Source organism: Arctopsyche grandis, chromosome 11, assembly GCF_051622035.1.
Source record: "Arctopsyche grandis isolate Sample6627 chromosome 11, ASM5162203v2, whole genome shotgun sequence".
Classification (NCBI taxonomy): Eukaryota; Metazoa; Arthropoda; class Insecta; order Trichoptera; family Hydropsychidae; genus Arctopsyche; species Arctopsyche grandis.
The window spans coordinates 19153032-19167345 of NC_135365.1; the positions used below are offsets into that span (position 1 = coordinate 19153032).

Below are 14314 nucleotides of genomic sequence, written 5' to 3' on the forward strand. Positions count from 1 at the left end.
ACGTATACATATATGTATGTATGTTGAAAATTATCTTAAGTAAAACTGTGAATTTATAGATACATATATAAGGCTACATAGTTCAATACAGGTCTGTATAGTACCATTAAATATCTCCAGGTTTATTTATATTTAAAAACAATAATATACTCGAACAGTTCTGTTTAATAATTCTAGTACTATTTATGTATGTACATTCATAATAAATGAATGAAAGTGGGCTATTTTTCTATAAAAAAACCACAGAAGCAATCAAGAGCGAGTTCGACCTAACTTCAGAGCGATATTTTCCGAATGCGCCTTAATCGTACGAGATTTGTAAACAACTGTCGTTAAATCTATGCTTTCGAAGAAGCCTCGGTCCAATTTCACCCCGAACGATTCCACACGATACGACCCCGTTTAATGCGAAATAAATTGTGAACGTTTACACGGTTGAATTGATTCAAAATGGCATTTAGCCATCAACCGGACGAAAGTCGGCTCTCCGCCCCGGCGATATAAAGAAGAGGAGCTTTGTTTTACGACATGCGCTCTCCGAATTAACGGTAACGTTCGGTTTACGGGAACCGGAAGTGAATGGCCGATTGCGACGATATTTAGCACACGAGACCACCGAGAGTATCCCCCGAACAATGAAATTTCCCGGCGACTTAAAAGCGCTCGGGATCGCATTGTTTTGGCGACGGGGGCAAAAACGACCCCAGAACCTAACTTGCTAATTCCTCGAATGTGATACCCTGAGAATATTTATGCCGCGGAACTGTATGGAACGTAATGCCGTATTGAATAATTTATCCGTTTAAGGGGTGGAGCTTTGCACAATTAATTGTGGGGCAAAATGCAGCAAAGCTCAAATACCTGTCCTGGCTTGCCGCGTTCCAGTGTGAGGGCACGTTTGTGGCTCGTCTTTCGCGTTCGTTTTAATTATTTTTTCCAGAGTTTCGAATGTGGATCCGGTTCGCATACTATGTACATAGAAACATATGTATGTTGATACACGTGTGCACAATTATGAGAGGTTTTTAATTAAAATGTCAAAACAAGCAACGACGAACGTTGCTCGAGCGTCTGTCCGACCGTGTGTCTGAGGAAAAAGTGTGTATGAAGGATTAAATAAATTGAAATGTAATGAAAACGTTGTATTTTTCTTTTTATTTACACATATTAATTATTACACGCGAAGGTTAAATTTGATATGTAAATATTCGTATCAAAATTTTTGCTTTTGTTTTGTATAACAATTATACATACATTAATTCAAATTATGTTGAATGTTTACAATTTATCATTGCCTTGTTACAATTTTTACATACAAATTATCTTTTTATTATTTTTTTTATTTCATCTTTTACTTAATAGATCGTTTTATTAACTAATGAAAATTTAATCAAAAAACAATCTTAAAGTGATGGGTTAAAATGTTGACTTTACTTTTAAATTTAGATGAACATATCTAATCGTTTAGGTAGAATATATATATTAGAAAAACATCTGATTTGTAGTATTTAAATGAGAGTTTCACAAAGATTTACAGTTTTTAATAATGATCTGTAAGCTATTTGATGATTAAAGAAAAACTAATACATACGCGTACTTTCACAATAAACACTCTTATTTAATATCAAACAGTCAAAATCGTTAGTGAAGATAATAATTATATGTTTATGTTTTAATACTAAATCTTTCATCAAAACGATGAATTTCGTATCATTAGTAAAAACATTTAAATATTAAAATAAATACAAACTTACATAATCATATTCTAATTGTTAAATAATAAAACTTATTAATTATATTTTGGTGATATTTCATATATAATATAATACATGCATTATTCCATTATTATAACATTGTTACAATGTATTTTAGAAAATATTATGTTAAAGAGATTTTCAAGCTACGTTTTTAATTCCTTTTGTATTTATTTTAAGACAAACAGGTCAGATTGTCCGAGTTGTATACAAATTGAGTCCACTGGTCTAATCAGTTAGTCTCGTTTCTGTGAACACACGGTCTTGAATAAACTACTAATTTGATATATTAATCTACAAAAATACAATTTATTTAATTTATCTATATAAAAAAAACCAATCAAAATGCAGGTTTCAACAGTGCTTATCCTAATTTTAAAATTAATCCTACAACAATGCTAGAATTTTTAAATAGCACAACATAAATTTACAATTGCTTCGTATACTCAATACGTCAATTATAAGCACATTTTATTTGTAAAAAAACTCCTTACATCAATTTTCACATACAATTATATACAGCATTCGTGTTACTTTCATCTGTGATCAAATTCATGACAGCCGACCGTAAATAAAATCGTTCCAAGGCACATGTCACCACTCTTGTATAATATGAACTTCACATATGTATGTACGAACATATGTAGGTAATATCGTATTATTTTATACACAAACTCTCACACGCACTTCAGTCTAACGTCTAACTAATAATAACAAAATACGTATAAAATGTGTACGGTCGTCGGGGGTGAAATTTCCCCAATTGCTTTCGTAGAGCAATTAAAACTCTAGCAATTTCGTTTATAGTGTTCGTTAGTGGATGGCTGTGTAATTGGATTAATTTTTGACTCATATAATAGTGATCAACGCGCTGGCATTTTTTTTATCCTTTCGTATCAAATATAAGTATTTCTTATATGGTTTTATACAGGTACATTTATTATACATTCAAATTATTAATGTCAATCACACGTGGCACTTACGGAGACATTCGATTCGATTGTGACGTTTTTATATATTTAAATTAACATTTAAAAGCTATAATATATATTTATACAGTGGATAAAAAACGGTATCTATATTTTGAATGTTCCCAAAATAAAAATATTGCATCAAATTGAATACTTAAATAAAATTCATTTAATTTTCTTTATAATGTTAAAATATGTTAATGCCAGAATATGTAAAAAAAAATACGATAAATTTTAATTTTACGTCTAAAAATAATATTATATTTTCATTTTATTTTGTGACAGACTGTTCATCTCAATGATAAAGCAATCTATTTAATAAAATAAATGGCTCTTTTGAGAGACATCTTTGGAGCACAACCGATTGTTATCAACTTCACCATTGGGTTTAGTTTAATTCTTCCATGACTAAGATGTTTTTCTTATACAAAAGTTCCACTTCTAAATAATAAAAGCGAAATATAGTTAATGTCGTTAAAATAATAGTGAATATCTGTTGTCTGCATTTTCAAATTCAACATTACATATCTATACAAAGAAAATTAAATTTACTTTGTTTTGGTTTTAATTTCATTTATAGTTTGGTAGAAGTCAATCATTCAAAAGTTAGATATCGTGTTTATATCTAAAGTTATATATCGTTTTATATATACTATCGATATATTTTCTCATCGTGTGGTGGTAGACTGACAAAATACGGTTGAGGGGTGGGAGGGTTTTGTGAATAGTATGGTACTCTTCCCATGGTTGCATAAGCTGGTCTGACTGAAGCTGGTGCAGAATGCATCTTATGGGGAAGTGTCGCCGTGCTGATAGACGCATTATGCGGCAAAGTGGCACCGTAAGCACTCCCATAAGGAGGCACTGCGTATATAGGCGGCCCCATAGGACCCATTGGACCTCCTCCGGCTAATGGACCACCTCTGTACTGCGTGGAAGTCATCCTCAGTCTGACGATGCATATAATGATAACGAGAATGGCTATGAATGCGACCACACCGCCCACAATTCCTATTATTAAAGTATCGTCGTTGTTAATTGGAGATTGACTAGATATTGAAGCACCTTTGATGTTTGTTTTAGCTTTGGGCTTTTCTTCGGAGGATGGAGCCACAGACCAGATGATCTCCGGTTCCATTGTCGGTTTGTGAACCACTCTCGAAGGCTTAGACGACAGTATTGGACTCGATGTTGTTTGCGTTGTTGGTTTGTGGGGATCGCATGTTAATTCATCGTCGCCTATCTCAACTAACAGCTGTCCGTTTAGGTAATCGGGCTTTGAGCACTTTATATTCGTCATCTTTGATGCTGGAAGCCAGCGTCTCAAAGCTCTTGCGGCACAGTCGCAGTGAATAGGATTCGTATCCAAGCCCAACATTGACAGATCGGCTTTTCTATCATCCAGAGCTACTAGTAATTGAGGTTGAAGTGACGTCAACATACTACCAGTGACGTCTAATATGACGCGAGAAGATCTCGGCAGTGGGAATAACAATGCAGGTGGAATCATTGTCAGGGACGTGTTCCTCAATTTGATCGATATGGTTTGACTTTTTAATCCGGCCAGGGCACCGGACGAGATGCTCCTCAATCTGGGTCCTCTGATACCCAACTCTTGCAATCGGGGATGCAAAGCTGATTGCAATTGATCGCTTCCGACTGCGGCGTCTTTGATTTCAATATCGAGCTTTTGCAATACGGGTAAACTTTGCAAAATGCCGTGCACGTCCAAATAACCAAGCCTGGGATAGTTGTATGCGTTCAATTCCGCGAGATTGGTTAACGCTTTGAAAGCGTTCTTCTCCATTTTAGTACATTCCTCTAAATTTTCGATACTCAATAACCGTAACGATTCCAAACCGTCCAAATCACCTTGTTTAATCGCCGCTATCGGATTATTTGACAGGTTCAAATACTGGATGCTTTTAAGCACTGGCCAAATTTTGTGCATTGTCGAACTCAAACCACTAATCAAGTTGTGAGACAAGTCTATAGATTCCAAAAGAGTCGTACGCTCGAAGATTTTATCGTTTAAGTTCGTTATATTGTTATGCGACAAGTTCAAATGGTATAAAAATGGTGTTTCCAATTGAGAAACTGCAGTCATCCCGGTTCCTGCTAGATTCAATGATCGTACCGTTTTAGGTTCTCCTAGTAAATTCTTGACCGATTCTTCGGACAAAGGATTGAATGATAAATCTAATTTTTTGATATTAACCAATATACTATCCTCGGCTGGAATGTCCACTATTTTGTTATGAGACAAATCAACCGATGATACGAAAAAGTATTGCTTTTGCAAAGCTTTCAGTGGTGGTATTTCGAAAGCATTGTTGGCCAAATTAATATTCTCCAGCATGTGAAGTCTAGTGCGGTCGAAAATCATATCAGGAAGTTCTGTGAGAAGATTATGCTCCAAGTTTAGCATTTCCAATCGAACCAACCCCTCGAAAGTTCGCTCGCCAAGTCGGTCCAGATCGTTAAAACCGAAATCAAGTATTTGCAACTGAGTCGAATTGTGGAAAGCCATTTCACTAATGGAGTCCAATTCATTGTGGGACAAAATCAAAGTCCTCAAACGGGGCAGTCTGGCGAAGTCCAACTCTTCGATGCTCTTCAGACCGTTTCTTGACAAGTCAATATGTTCTAAATATTGCAGAGATGCTATCAATTCCGCTGGGAAGAAGTTGAATTTGTTGTTAGACGCGATCAATTTTTTTAACCTGGGATGAATTCTAAACGAGGATGGGAACAAATAACTCAGCTGATTCTCAGACAGATCTAAATTCTCGAGACTTGTACCCGTATTGAAAAATTCGCCCTTGAACGCATTCAATTGGTTGCCTCTGAGAGATAAATCTTTTATCGACATTACGTTGACGAAAGCTCCTTGTCTAATATTAACTATTTTATTGTTTGATAAATCTACCAACGTTAAGTTTCTCATGTTAACGAAAGCGCTTTCAGGTATCTCTTGAATTGCATTGTCGTGCAGGTACACATGCTCCAAATTGGCAGACTTTGCGAACAAATCCGCAGGAAGACTCTTCAATCCGTTGTGACTCAAATCCACAGTAACCAGTTCCACACTGCTATGGAAAAGATTATGTGGAAGTGTATTCAAATGAGGATTTCTACTCATGTTCAAGAATGAAAGATTAGGCATCATCGAGAAAGTGTTTTTAGACATGTCGCTCAATTGATTACCGGACAGGTCTAAGAACCAAAGTCGTAAAAATTGTATCGGAGGTCCAGCCAGGCTCAATATTCTATTCTGGGAAGCTGAAAGATATTCTAAAGAGCTTTCCAATCCCGAAAATATTTCAGCGTTCAGTATATTTAAAAGATTTCCATTCAAGTCTAAGTGCGTTAAGTATTTGAAGTGTTGGAATGCCGCTGGGGGCAATTCCCTGATGACGTTCCTTGCAAGGACTAAGGATGAGACATGATCTGCCATTGAACGAAGGATGTCACTGGAGACAGCTGTGACGCGATTGTAGCCGAGATGAATGGAAGACAGACGAGGGAGACGTCCCAGAGCTGACGCGGGAATGAGGAGAATGTTATTGTCGCGTAGTAGCAACGTCTCCAGATTATCTAACCCTTCAAAAGCATCGTCTTCCACCTTTAAAAAATTTCAACAACGTTAAATTTACAATTCAACACAACGATAATTAAAAATTATATATCAATTATACAAATATACCGTTCTCAAGGCGTTCACTCCAATGTCTAAATAGCGCAACTGTCTCAAGCCCAAAAACGTTCCGGGTGCAAGATTAGCGATATTATTTCTGCTCAGATCGAGAGCCTGCAACGACGATAAGCTTCCCAAATGGTTATTGTCTAGGTGCTGAAAATATATAAAATCGTTAAGTTGCAAACAAAAGTATGTATGTATGTTTACGAGTGCCGTCCAAATTGCCGTCCAGTTGACAGTATTTGCTTACCGTTAACATGTTCGTCGATAGGTTTAAGTGTTTGAGTGCGGTGAAAGCTTTCAGCGCGACGCTTGGAAATTCAGAAATGAAATTTTCCGACAAGTCGAGCTTATCTAGACGTTCGGCACCTTGGAATACGTCACTATTGAACTTCGATAAGCGATTGTGTCCTAAACCCAACACCCTTAAGCTGCCCAAGCCGGCGAACGCCCCACCCTCTATGTTGACCATCATATTACCCTGAAGCTGAATCTGCTCCAAGGATCGTTGCGATAGAAAAGCCCCTTGTCGAATTTTTGCTGCAAATTTCATAAAGATTATATCATGATATGTTGTTACTTTCATTTACATACGTATATGTAAAATACTTACTTATTCTGTTGTTTCTCAATGAAAGAACTCTCAGATTTTTAGGTCCGTTAAGTGAAGCGCTCGGTACTGCTATCAGATTGTTCCTATCCAATCGAAACTCCTAGCAAATTATACACAAATGTTTGAACGAAATGGATTGTTATGCACTTGTATTGTATGTACATATGTATGTGTACGTTTTGAATAATGTGTGTGGTTAAGTACATGTTGAATTTAAACTGGTTTCCATTATCCGTAAATATTTATTTGCGTAAAAGTGGCGTAATGGCATCGACGGAAAGCAATTTGCAAATGTTCCATTAAAACCGATGGATTTAAAGCCAAAATTCGTAACATTCTGGCCCGCGTGTTTAATAATAAATTGATTTAATCAAGTATGCACGCGTGCAAAGTGTTAAGCTCTAGCGCGCGATGAATATCTACGCTATTTTATTCAATTATGAATATTCGAAAAGGGATAATATTTCTAAAAATAATTACAATTTAAAATGATAACGTTTTCGAAGTAATATTTTGTAGAAATGTTTATTCATAAAATGCAATATGTACTACGTTTAGACTCTGCTATAGGTAGTGTTTGTATTGTATTGTACAACTTACGCCGAGATTTTCGCATCCTTTCAGTATTCCTTCTTCGATCCCCCTGATGGAATTGCCACTCAAATCGAGCAGAGATAAATGCAAGAGCCCGTGGAATTCCGACGTTGAAAATATTGGATTTAAATTATCTCCTAGCAGATTATCGGCCAAGATCAATTCGGTGAGCGTGGATTGAAGGCCGCCTACAAGTCGTTCAGTCAATCTTCTCACGGAATTACCGGAAAAATCCAAGCGCTTCAGTGGAAGACCCAACTCCGAAAAGACCTATTGTAAAGATAAAAATGTTATAAATGATATAATACGTGAGAAATATTCAAGTGTCGGAAGGGTGCATACCTCGGAGGGGAGAGCTTGGTGGCCGGCCCATCTCTGTCTGAAGGAGATTATTGGAGCTCCGTAAGGCAGGGCTGGAAAATCGCCCACGAAAACCACTTTGTCACAGTCTATGCTGATGGCGTCGTCTGAATCCTCGAACGAGGACAAAGGACCTTCGTTTCTGCAACGGCAAGGATACCTCAACGCTCGATTAAGTTCGCCGCAAGGAATCCACTCGGTACCGGACGAGTATGATAAAACGTAAGACGTCGAAATGATCCATAGCACCAAGTGAACCGTGGACCCCATTTTTATCGTCTGAAAAATAAGAAAAATCCTTCAAAATATATACAGTACAGCGTTACAGCGAAGAAGCTCTTAGTAAAAGGAAATTATATAATGCTGTAATATAATTATGTAAATGTGGACTTAATCTTAAACAATATTGCGTCTCATTTCCCAAGAGACTTATAGTTCTGCTCTAACTATCTTACACTAATTACTTGTAGAACTGATGACAAGTGACAATTACAGCTTCCGTTATATATTATTATATAATAAATACGAAACAGGCCTATATTATGCAGCAATATGAACACTCGAGAGATCCAATGGTATTATTTTTTTAATTGTTAAATGTTAGTCAAATATTACTCTGAATCGACTTAAAATTATCCTAAACTTACGGTTATAAATTATTATACTGAACAATATTAATACTTCCTCAAAAATTTGGTCCGAATACATACATAGTATATAAATATATACATATGTACGTTCGAGTCATAAGTGCGCTAAAATTTAGCAACGTTCAAAATACGAATTTTCGAAAAATTATCATAATTACGTAGTACTTTTCTTCCGTATAAGAAAATTGTTTATACAATTCGGTTCTAATGATGTTGCTGTAATCATTGCGGTAACATTAGAATGTAACTATATAATTTAAATCGTATTATCCATTTACAATACGTATAAAGTTCGAATATTCGACTGTTGTTATTGTTATTAGGGTCCCGTTGGATGTCAGAACTGATATGATACATTTCTACGGAATTTTCCGGTAAGGATTTGGTCCACTGTTGATCTCAAAGCTTCCCACAATATTTTTTATCATCAAGAGAGTTCGCAATCAATTTCGTGCAGTACACACAAAAAAATTCGTTCATTTCCCACGTGTAACGGTATGAAGTATAACTGTCGTTCGACATTCAACAACATCTTTATAAATCTAGTTGCGACTCGACCAGTATTGTTAATATAAGGGGATCGTTCGAAAAACTCGTTTATCCGGTGGTTAGGAGTTTCGCACTTACAATTCGTTATATATTATTAATCGCATGCAATGTGACGTTAGATAACGGCAATAATTATAGCACAAGTTCAAGTGTGACGATCAAAATAACTGATATCCATGTGAAGATTTCTTTTCGGTGAAAAGAAAGCCAAAATTTCCATATTTTGATGTCTGCATGTTGAGAGATGGTAGTTCACGCTCCGAAAGACGGTGGATAATAAATAGATATGTGATGTTATCGTATATATGTATTTAAGATTACATATTCAATGAGCCTACTCGTTGAGAGAAACTTGGTGGGGGAGAATTTCCAAAAATTTATGTTAACACCCCCACAGTCTCGATAAATGCGGTTAGCGAACTTATCGCGAATATATTTATTCTTCTGGTGTAGAATGTGCGATAAAATCGTTCCAACTTTTTCACTGCGTATTTCTTTTTTCATACGTAATTGGCTTGATATTGATTTAATACGATTTCAGATTTAAATTTATATGCTTTTAGTATATTATATTCTTTAAAATGCTAAAGATTCTACCACTCTTATAGGTGGATTGCCTGACAGTTTATTTTATTAGACTTAAGATGAGGGGAGGAGATTCAATTTATCAATATTTACAACATACATATACACGTACTGTAAAATGGAAAAATAAGAAATGGTATTCAATACACATATCTTGATTTTTTTATTGGAGACATCTTCTCCTTTGAAATGGTCCTAATTAATTTAATAAACATACTTATATATAAAATGTATATAACATTATAAAATTAATTGGAAAGTATTATTAAACTTCACTTTGTCAATATAATATTTTCAAAAAGTTTATTAGATATATTTCTTAAAAATCTCATCAATTTTATTAAATATTTAAATATGAAATACGTACATACATACATACATATTATCAATATCATTCATTTTGTATATGTAAAGTTGACGACGCACGAAGCAGATTGCGAACTTTGACTTTTCGTCTGGGCGCGTCATACGATAATCGTTCTATTGAAAGTTTGTACAGGTGTTTCTCTACCGATTAACCGTAAATCATAATACCTATACTACATAATATTATATGTGGGGCTACATCGTTATAGAATATACGCGAAAACTTTTAGCATAACGATTATTGTTAGTGAATTTATTTATGATATACGACGAAAACCGTTCCCATGCCCACAAGTTTTGGTAATCTTTTAATACTCCACTTCGAAATATCGATTTAAAGAACAAGATTTATTTTAAGCCAAGTCTAGTTCAGATTCCAGTCACATTTAGAATTGGTTTTATTTCGATTGAATGATTCGCTTGTTGCACAATATGGTGGATTGCTGAAGATTTTGTGCTAGTTAATTGATCAATTAATTTGTGCTAGTTAATTATTCAGCTAGATAAATCAAGTATTATTATTATACACTGTCATGTAATAAGGTTTTTAGAAAACATGTGTTAAAAACATTTGTTAAATGTTTGTGAATATCTCAAATACTGATACATTTCATTTGATAGAAAATGCTAACCGTTTTGATTATTTTATGTCAACAAAAATTGGAACCCGGCTTATTAGGTTTTGAAGCTGTTGATTATATTAAACTGACTTTTTTTATAAAGTGTAGAAATTTATTAAATTTTTATTCTTAAAATAAAATTCGTAATGTGATTTTTTACTCAATATATTTCTTCTTACTTGATAAGTTACAAGAAAGCTATAATAATATATTTTCGTTAAATAAATCTTTCTCTTCTTATATGTAGTCTGCTTAAATTTTGTTATCTTAATATTAAGTTCACCTAAATAATGTTTAGTTCAACAATATTTATAATAAAGTACATACCCATATTTCTAATAATTAGCACAATAGCTGTTTGATATAAAATCAATGACCCATACGGCCATTTTGTGTTTATGAATAATTTGCGGTTAATTTCCTCATTTAAATTTTGGTAACTGTTTCGAGTGTTATATATAATATATTACTAAGTACTACATTACACTTTTACATTATAATATTCTGATGTTTATATATGTATGTACATCGAAACATTAATCTACGCGGTCTTTTATTGTTAAAAATAAGGCTACGGTTGCATTGCGTACACATTTAATTAAACGTTCGAACAGAGAGCGCGTGTGAATATTCATAAGCCAACGGATAATTATGCTAAACAAATTCAATAAACTCGCTCGTAAAGTAAAATTTTATCAAATTACAAACTCTCCCGTGCGATAAATTGAAATTTCGAATTTCGAATAGGCGAGTTTGCGTGTGGCTTGCGACGAATTTCTCAATCACTCGGAGCGATGCGATTTCCACCGCAAGGTGAGCCATCTATTTATCTACATATGTATTGCCATCTTCGAACCGGATTGGAGCCGACGAAATTACGAAACCAATCTGGTTTTATCCTAAAATATGTATTTGTTTATATTGATGTAATAATCACACCTGCGAATAACTGTCCGCGCGTCTTCGATCTAGATAAATCGAGCGTAAATCAATATACGATGCAAATGTAATTAATCGGAATTTAAAGATAAATTGATGCAAGTTCAATATTTATTAAATGCAAATTAATTATTTTAAATAAATTATTATCCTAGAATTTTCAGTTTATAAGATATTGATTTCATTCATAGTCGATTGATTTCATTTGTAATATATTCAAATTAGCGCTTTAGGTTATTCATATTCGAATACAATTATTCAACTACTAAATTACATCTACAGGCGTATATACTTTAGAATTCATTAATGGGTTAATATTTGCCAGATATTGCGAGTAAAGGTAGTGACTTTCCAACTCAATTTACTAGTCGAGTGACGTTTTCACGAAAATCTAACCTCTCCATATAACCTGGTACCAACTTATAGTTAAGCTATATTTATATATTACAACTGAAAATATACCAGATTAGATGGAATATATTTATTTATTTATATATGTGTATATCCTAACATTCAATATATATTACAACTGGAAGATACACTTCAACTGTAACATACATATAAATTGTATACCTATGTATATGTATGTTACATACATTTACATAGGTATACAAACCCACACGTTCTATGTTATAGAAATATTAAATTATTAATTCAATTATCGAGTCTGAAGGTTAGGTCAAGGTTCAGTAAGATGTCTGCGAAAATATTTTGTATTGTATAAAGTATTGAATGTGCTTTCGGTTTTATAATTCGTATTGTAAACATAGTGGTTCAAATTTAATATTGAACGTAATTAATTGTGCCTATCATTTGTTGTCTTAAATTGGCTTCATTTTTAATAATATTTTATAAACATTTTTTTAATTTGCCATAACTAATTAGATGTTTAATTTACTAATTATTCGACGAGTCGTTATTTTAAAAACCAAGTATAGTTTTGTTTTACTGGCTAATTTATTTATTAAAAACACTGTTAAAACTTCATATACACCGTTATCTTGTTTATTGATTTTTATTTTTAAAAATTCAATTTGATTTCTCAATAGATCAATTGCATAGAATATACATACATACTATATTGTTAGACAAAAAAATGACAATAATAAAAGAAAATAATGGAAACCATTTCTAAAAAATTCGTCAACTTTATGCTATTAACTTTTATTTAGCAACTCGCTTATATTCATTCTGAGTTATATGCTATTTATACAAAAGTAGTAAGGCTTGTTTCTTTGAAGTTGGTGGTCTTTCCTTTAATTGGATACAAATATGTATGTAGTGCCTGGCAATTCGCTTTATATTTCAAATTCAATATACCACGAAAAATCTTATATAGTCTGGTGAGGTTTCCCATCCAATTCAATATGAAAGAAAATATTATTGCTTATTTATATAATACATTTTTAGTAGACCATAAAAATAAGTGAAAATTTATGAGGTTTATTGTATTGGATCAAACTAATATTATAATAAGTTTGATTCGTGAAATTTCAAAGACGGAGCTTTTAATCTGTTACTGAATACTCGGTTCTAAATTTTTCTTGCTTCTAATTATTCTCTGCAAATTTTTACAACGATTTCTCTTGAAACATTTATATCAATTTGCACATAAATATGTACGTACAATTTGTATTTTTCATTAAGTATAATACTCTGAATTCAACTGGAACTATGTATGTTTGAAAATTGATATTGTTCGAATTGTAGATAAATTCCTCGATACATCGAGTAATTTTAGTACCGTACAAAACAATCCAGATCATTTACAATATATAATATTTCAAGTGTATAAACTCGAAGTAAGTCTCACCAATTACAATACAATTTCAAGTATTATACATAGATACTTATATGTATGTATATTGTAACTAGAAATTTATTGAACGTAATATTACTAATGGTCTATACATACATATATGTATGTATGTATTATATTATTATATTATTTAACCTGCTTTCTGGGAGCCTTGATGTTTTTACTTCATCATACAGTTCTGTCAGGCAGCATATTTTAAATGACTTCTAGCTACATACATATTTACACATGTTGTTTTCATTTTGTAATTTTATTATTTTGCATAATGTGTATGTATGTTGGTTTTATCTTTTTTTATATATGTATGCTATTTTTTATTTATATATATATATATGAGTAATTTATCTTTATTTATGTGTATTTATGTGTTTATGTGTATATACATGTATAATGTTTGTATGTTTATGGATGTATATAATGTATGTGTATGTGTATAAGTGTATGTATGTATATGTGAATATATATATATATATATATATATATATATATATATATATATATATATATATATATATATATATATATGTGTAGGTGTGTATGTATGTATATGTATATATGTGTATTTTTATATTTATGAATGTATGTATGTGTATTTGTGTATACGTGTAAGAATTTGTGTATATATGGATGGTGTACATATATGTTTATATAATTGTCTTTGGCCAGGAAGGTGCATTGGGTTTACCTGTTAGGCCTTCTTGGTGTAAATTAAATAAAAAAATAAATAATAAATAAATACACTAGCTGTATTACCCGGTTTCGCTCGGTATTTGTAATATAAAACTCTAAAACAT

General features: G+C 32.9%; 1 protein-coding gene across 1 annotated transcript; it reads right to left on the reverse strand.

Moving 5' to 3' along the window:
• Positions 1 to 1128: 1128 nt before the first annotated feature.
• Positions 1129 to 8265, reverse strand: LOC143919289 (uncharacterized). Its single transcript, XM_077441531.1, has 6 exons — positions 7975 to 8265; positions 7639 to 7902; positions 7039 to 7138; positions 6676 to 6965; positions 6432 to 6578; positions 1129 to 6350 (listed from the first exon to the last, which is right to left on the reverse strand). The coding sequence occupies exons 1-6, from the start codon at positions 8260 to 8262 to the stop codon at positions 3378 to 3380; spliced, it is 4062 nt and encodes a 1353-aa protein (XP_077297657.1). The 5' UTR covers positions 8263 to 8265; the 3' UTR covers positions 1129 to 3377.
• Positions 8266 to 14314: the final 6049 nt, after the last annotated feature.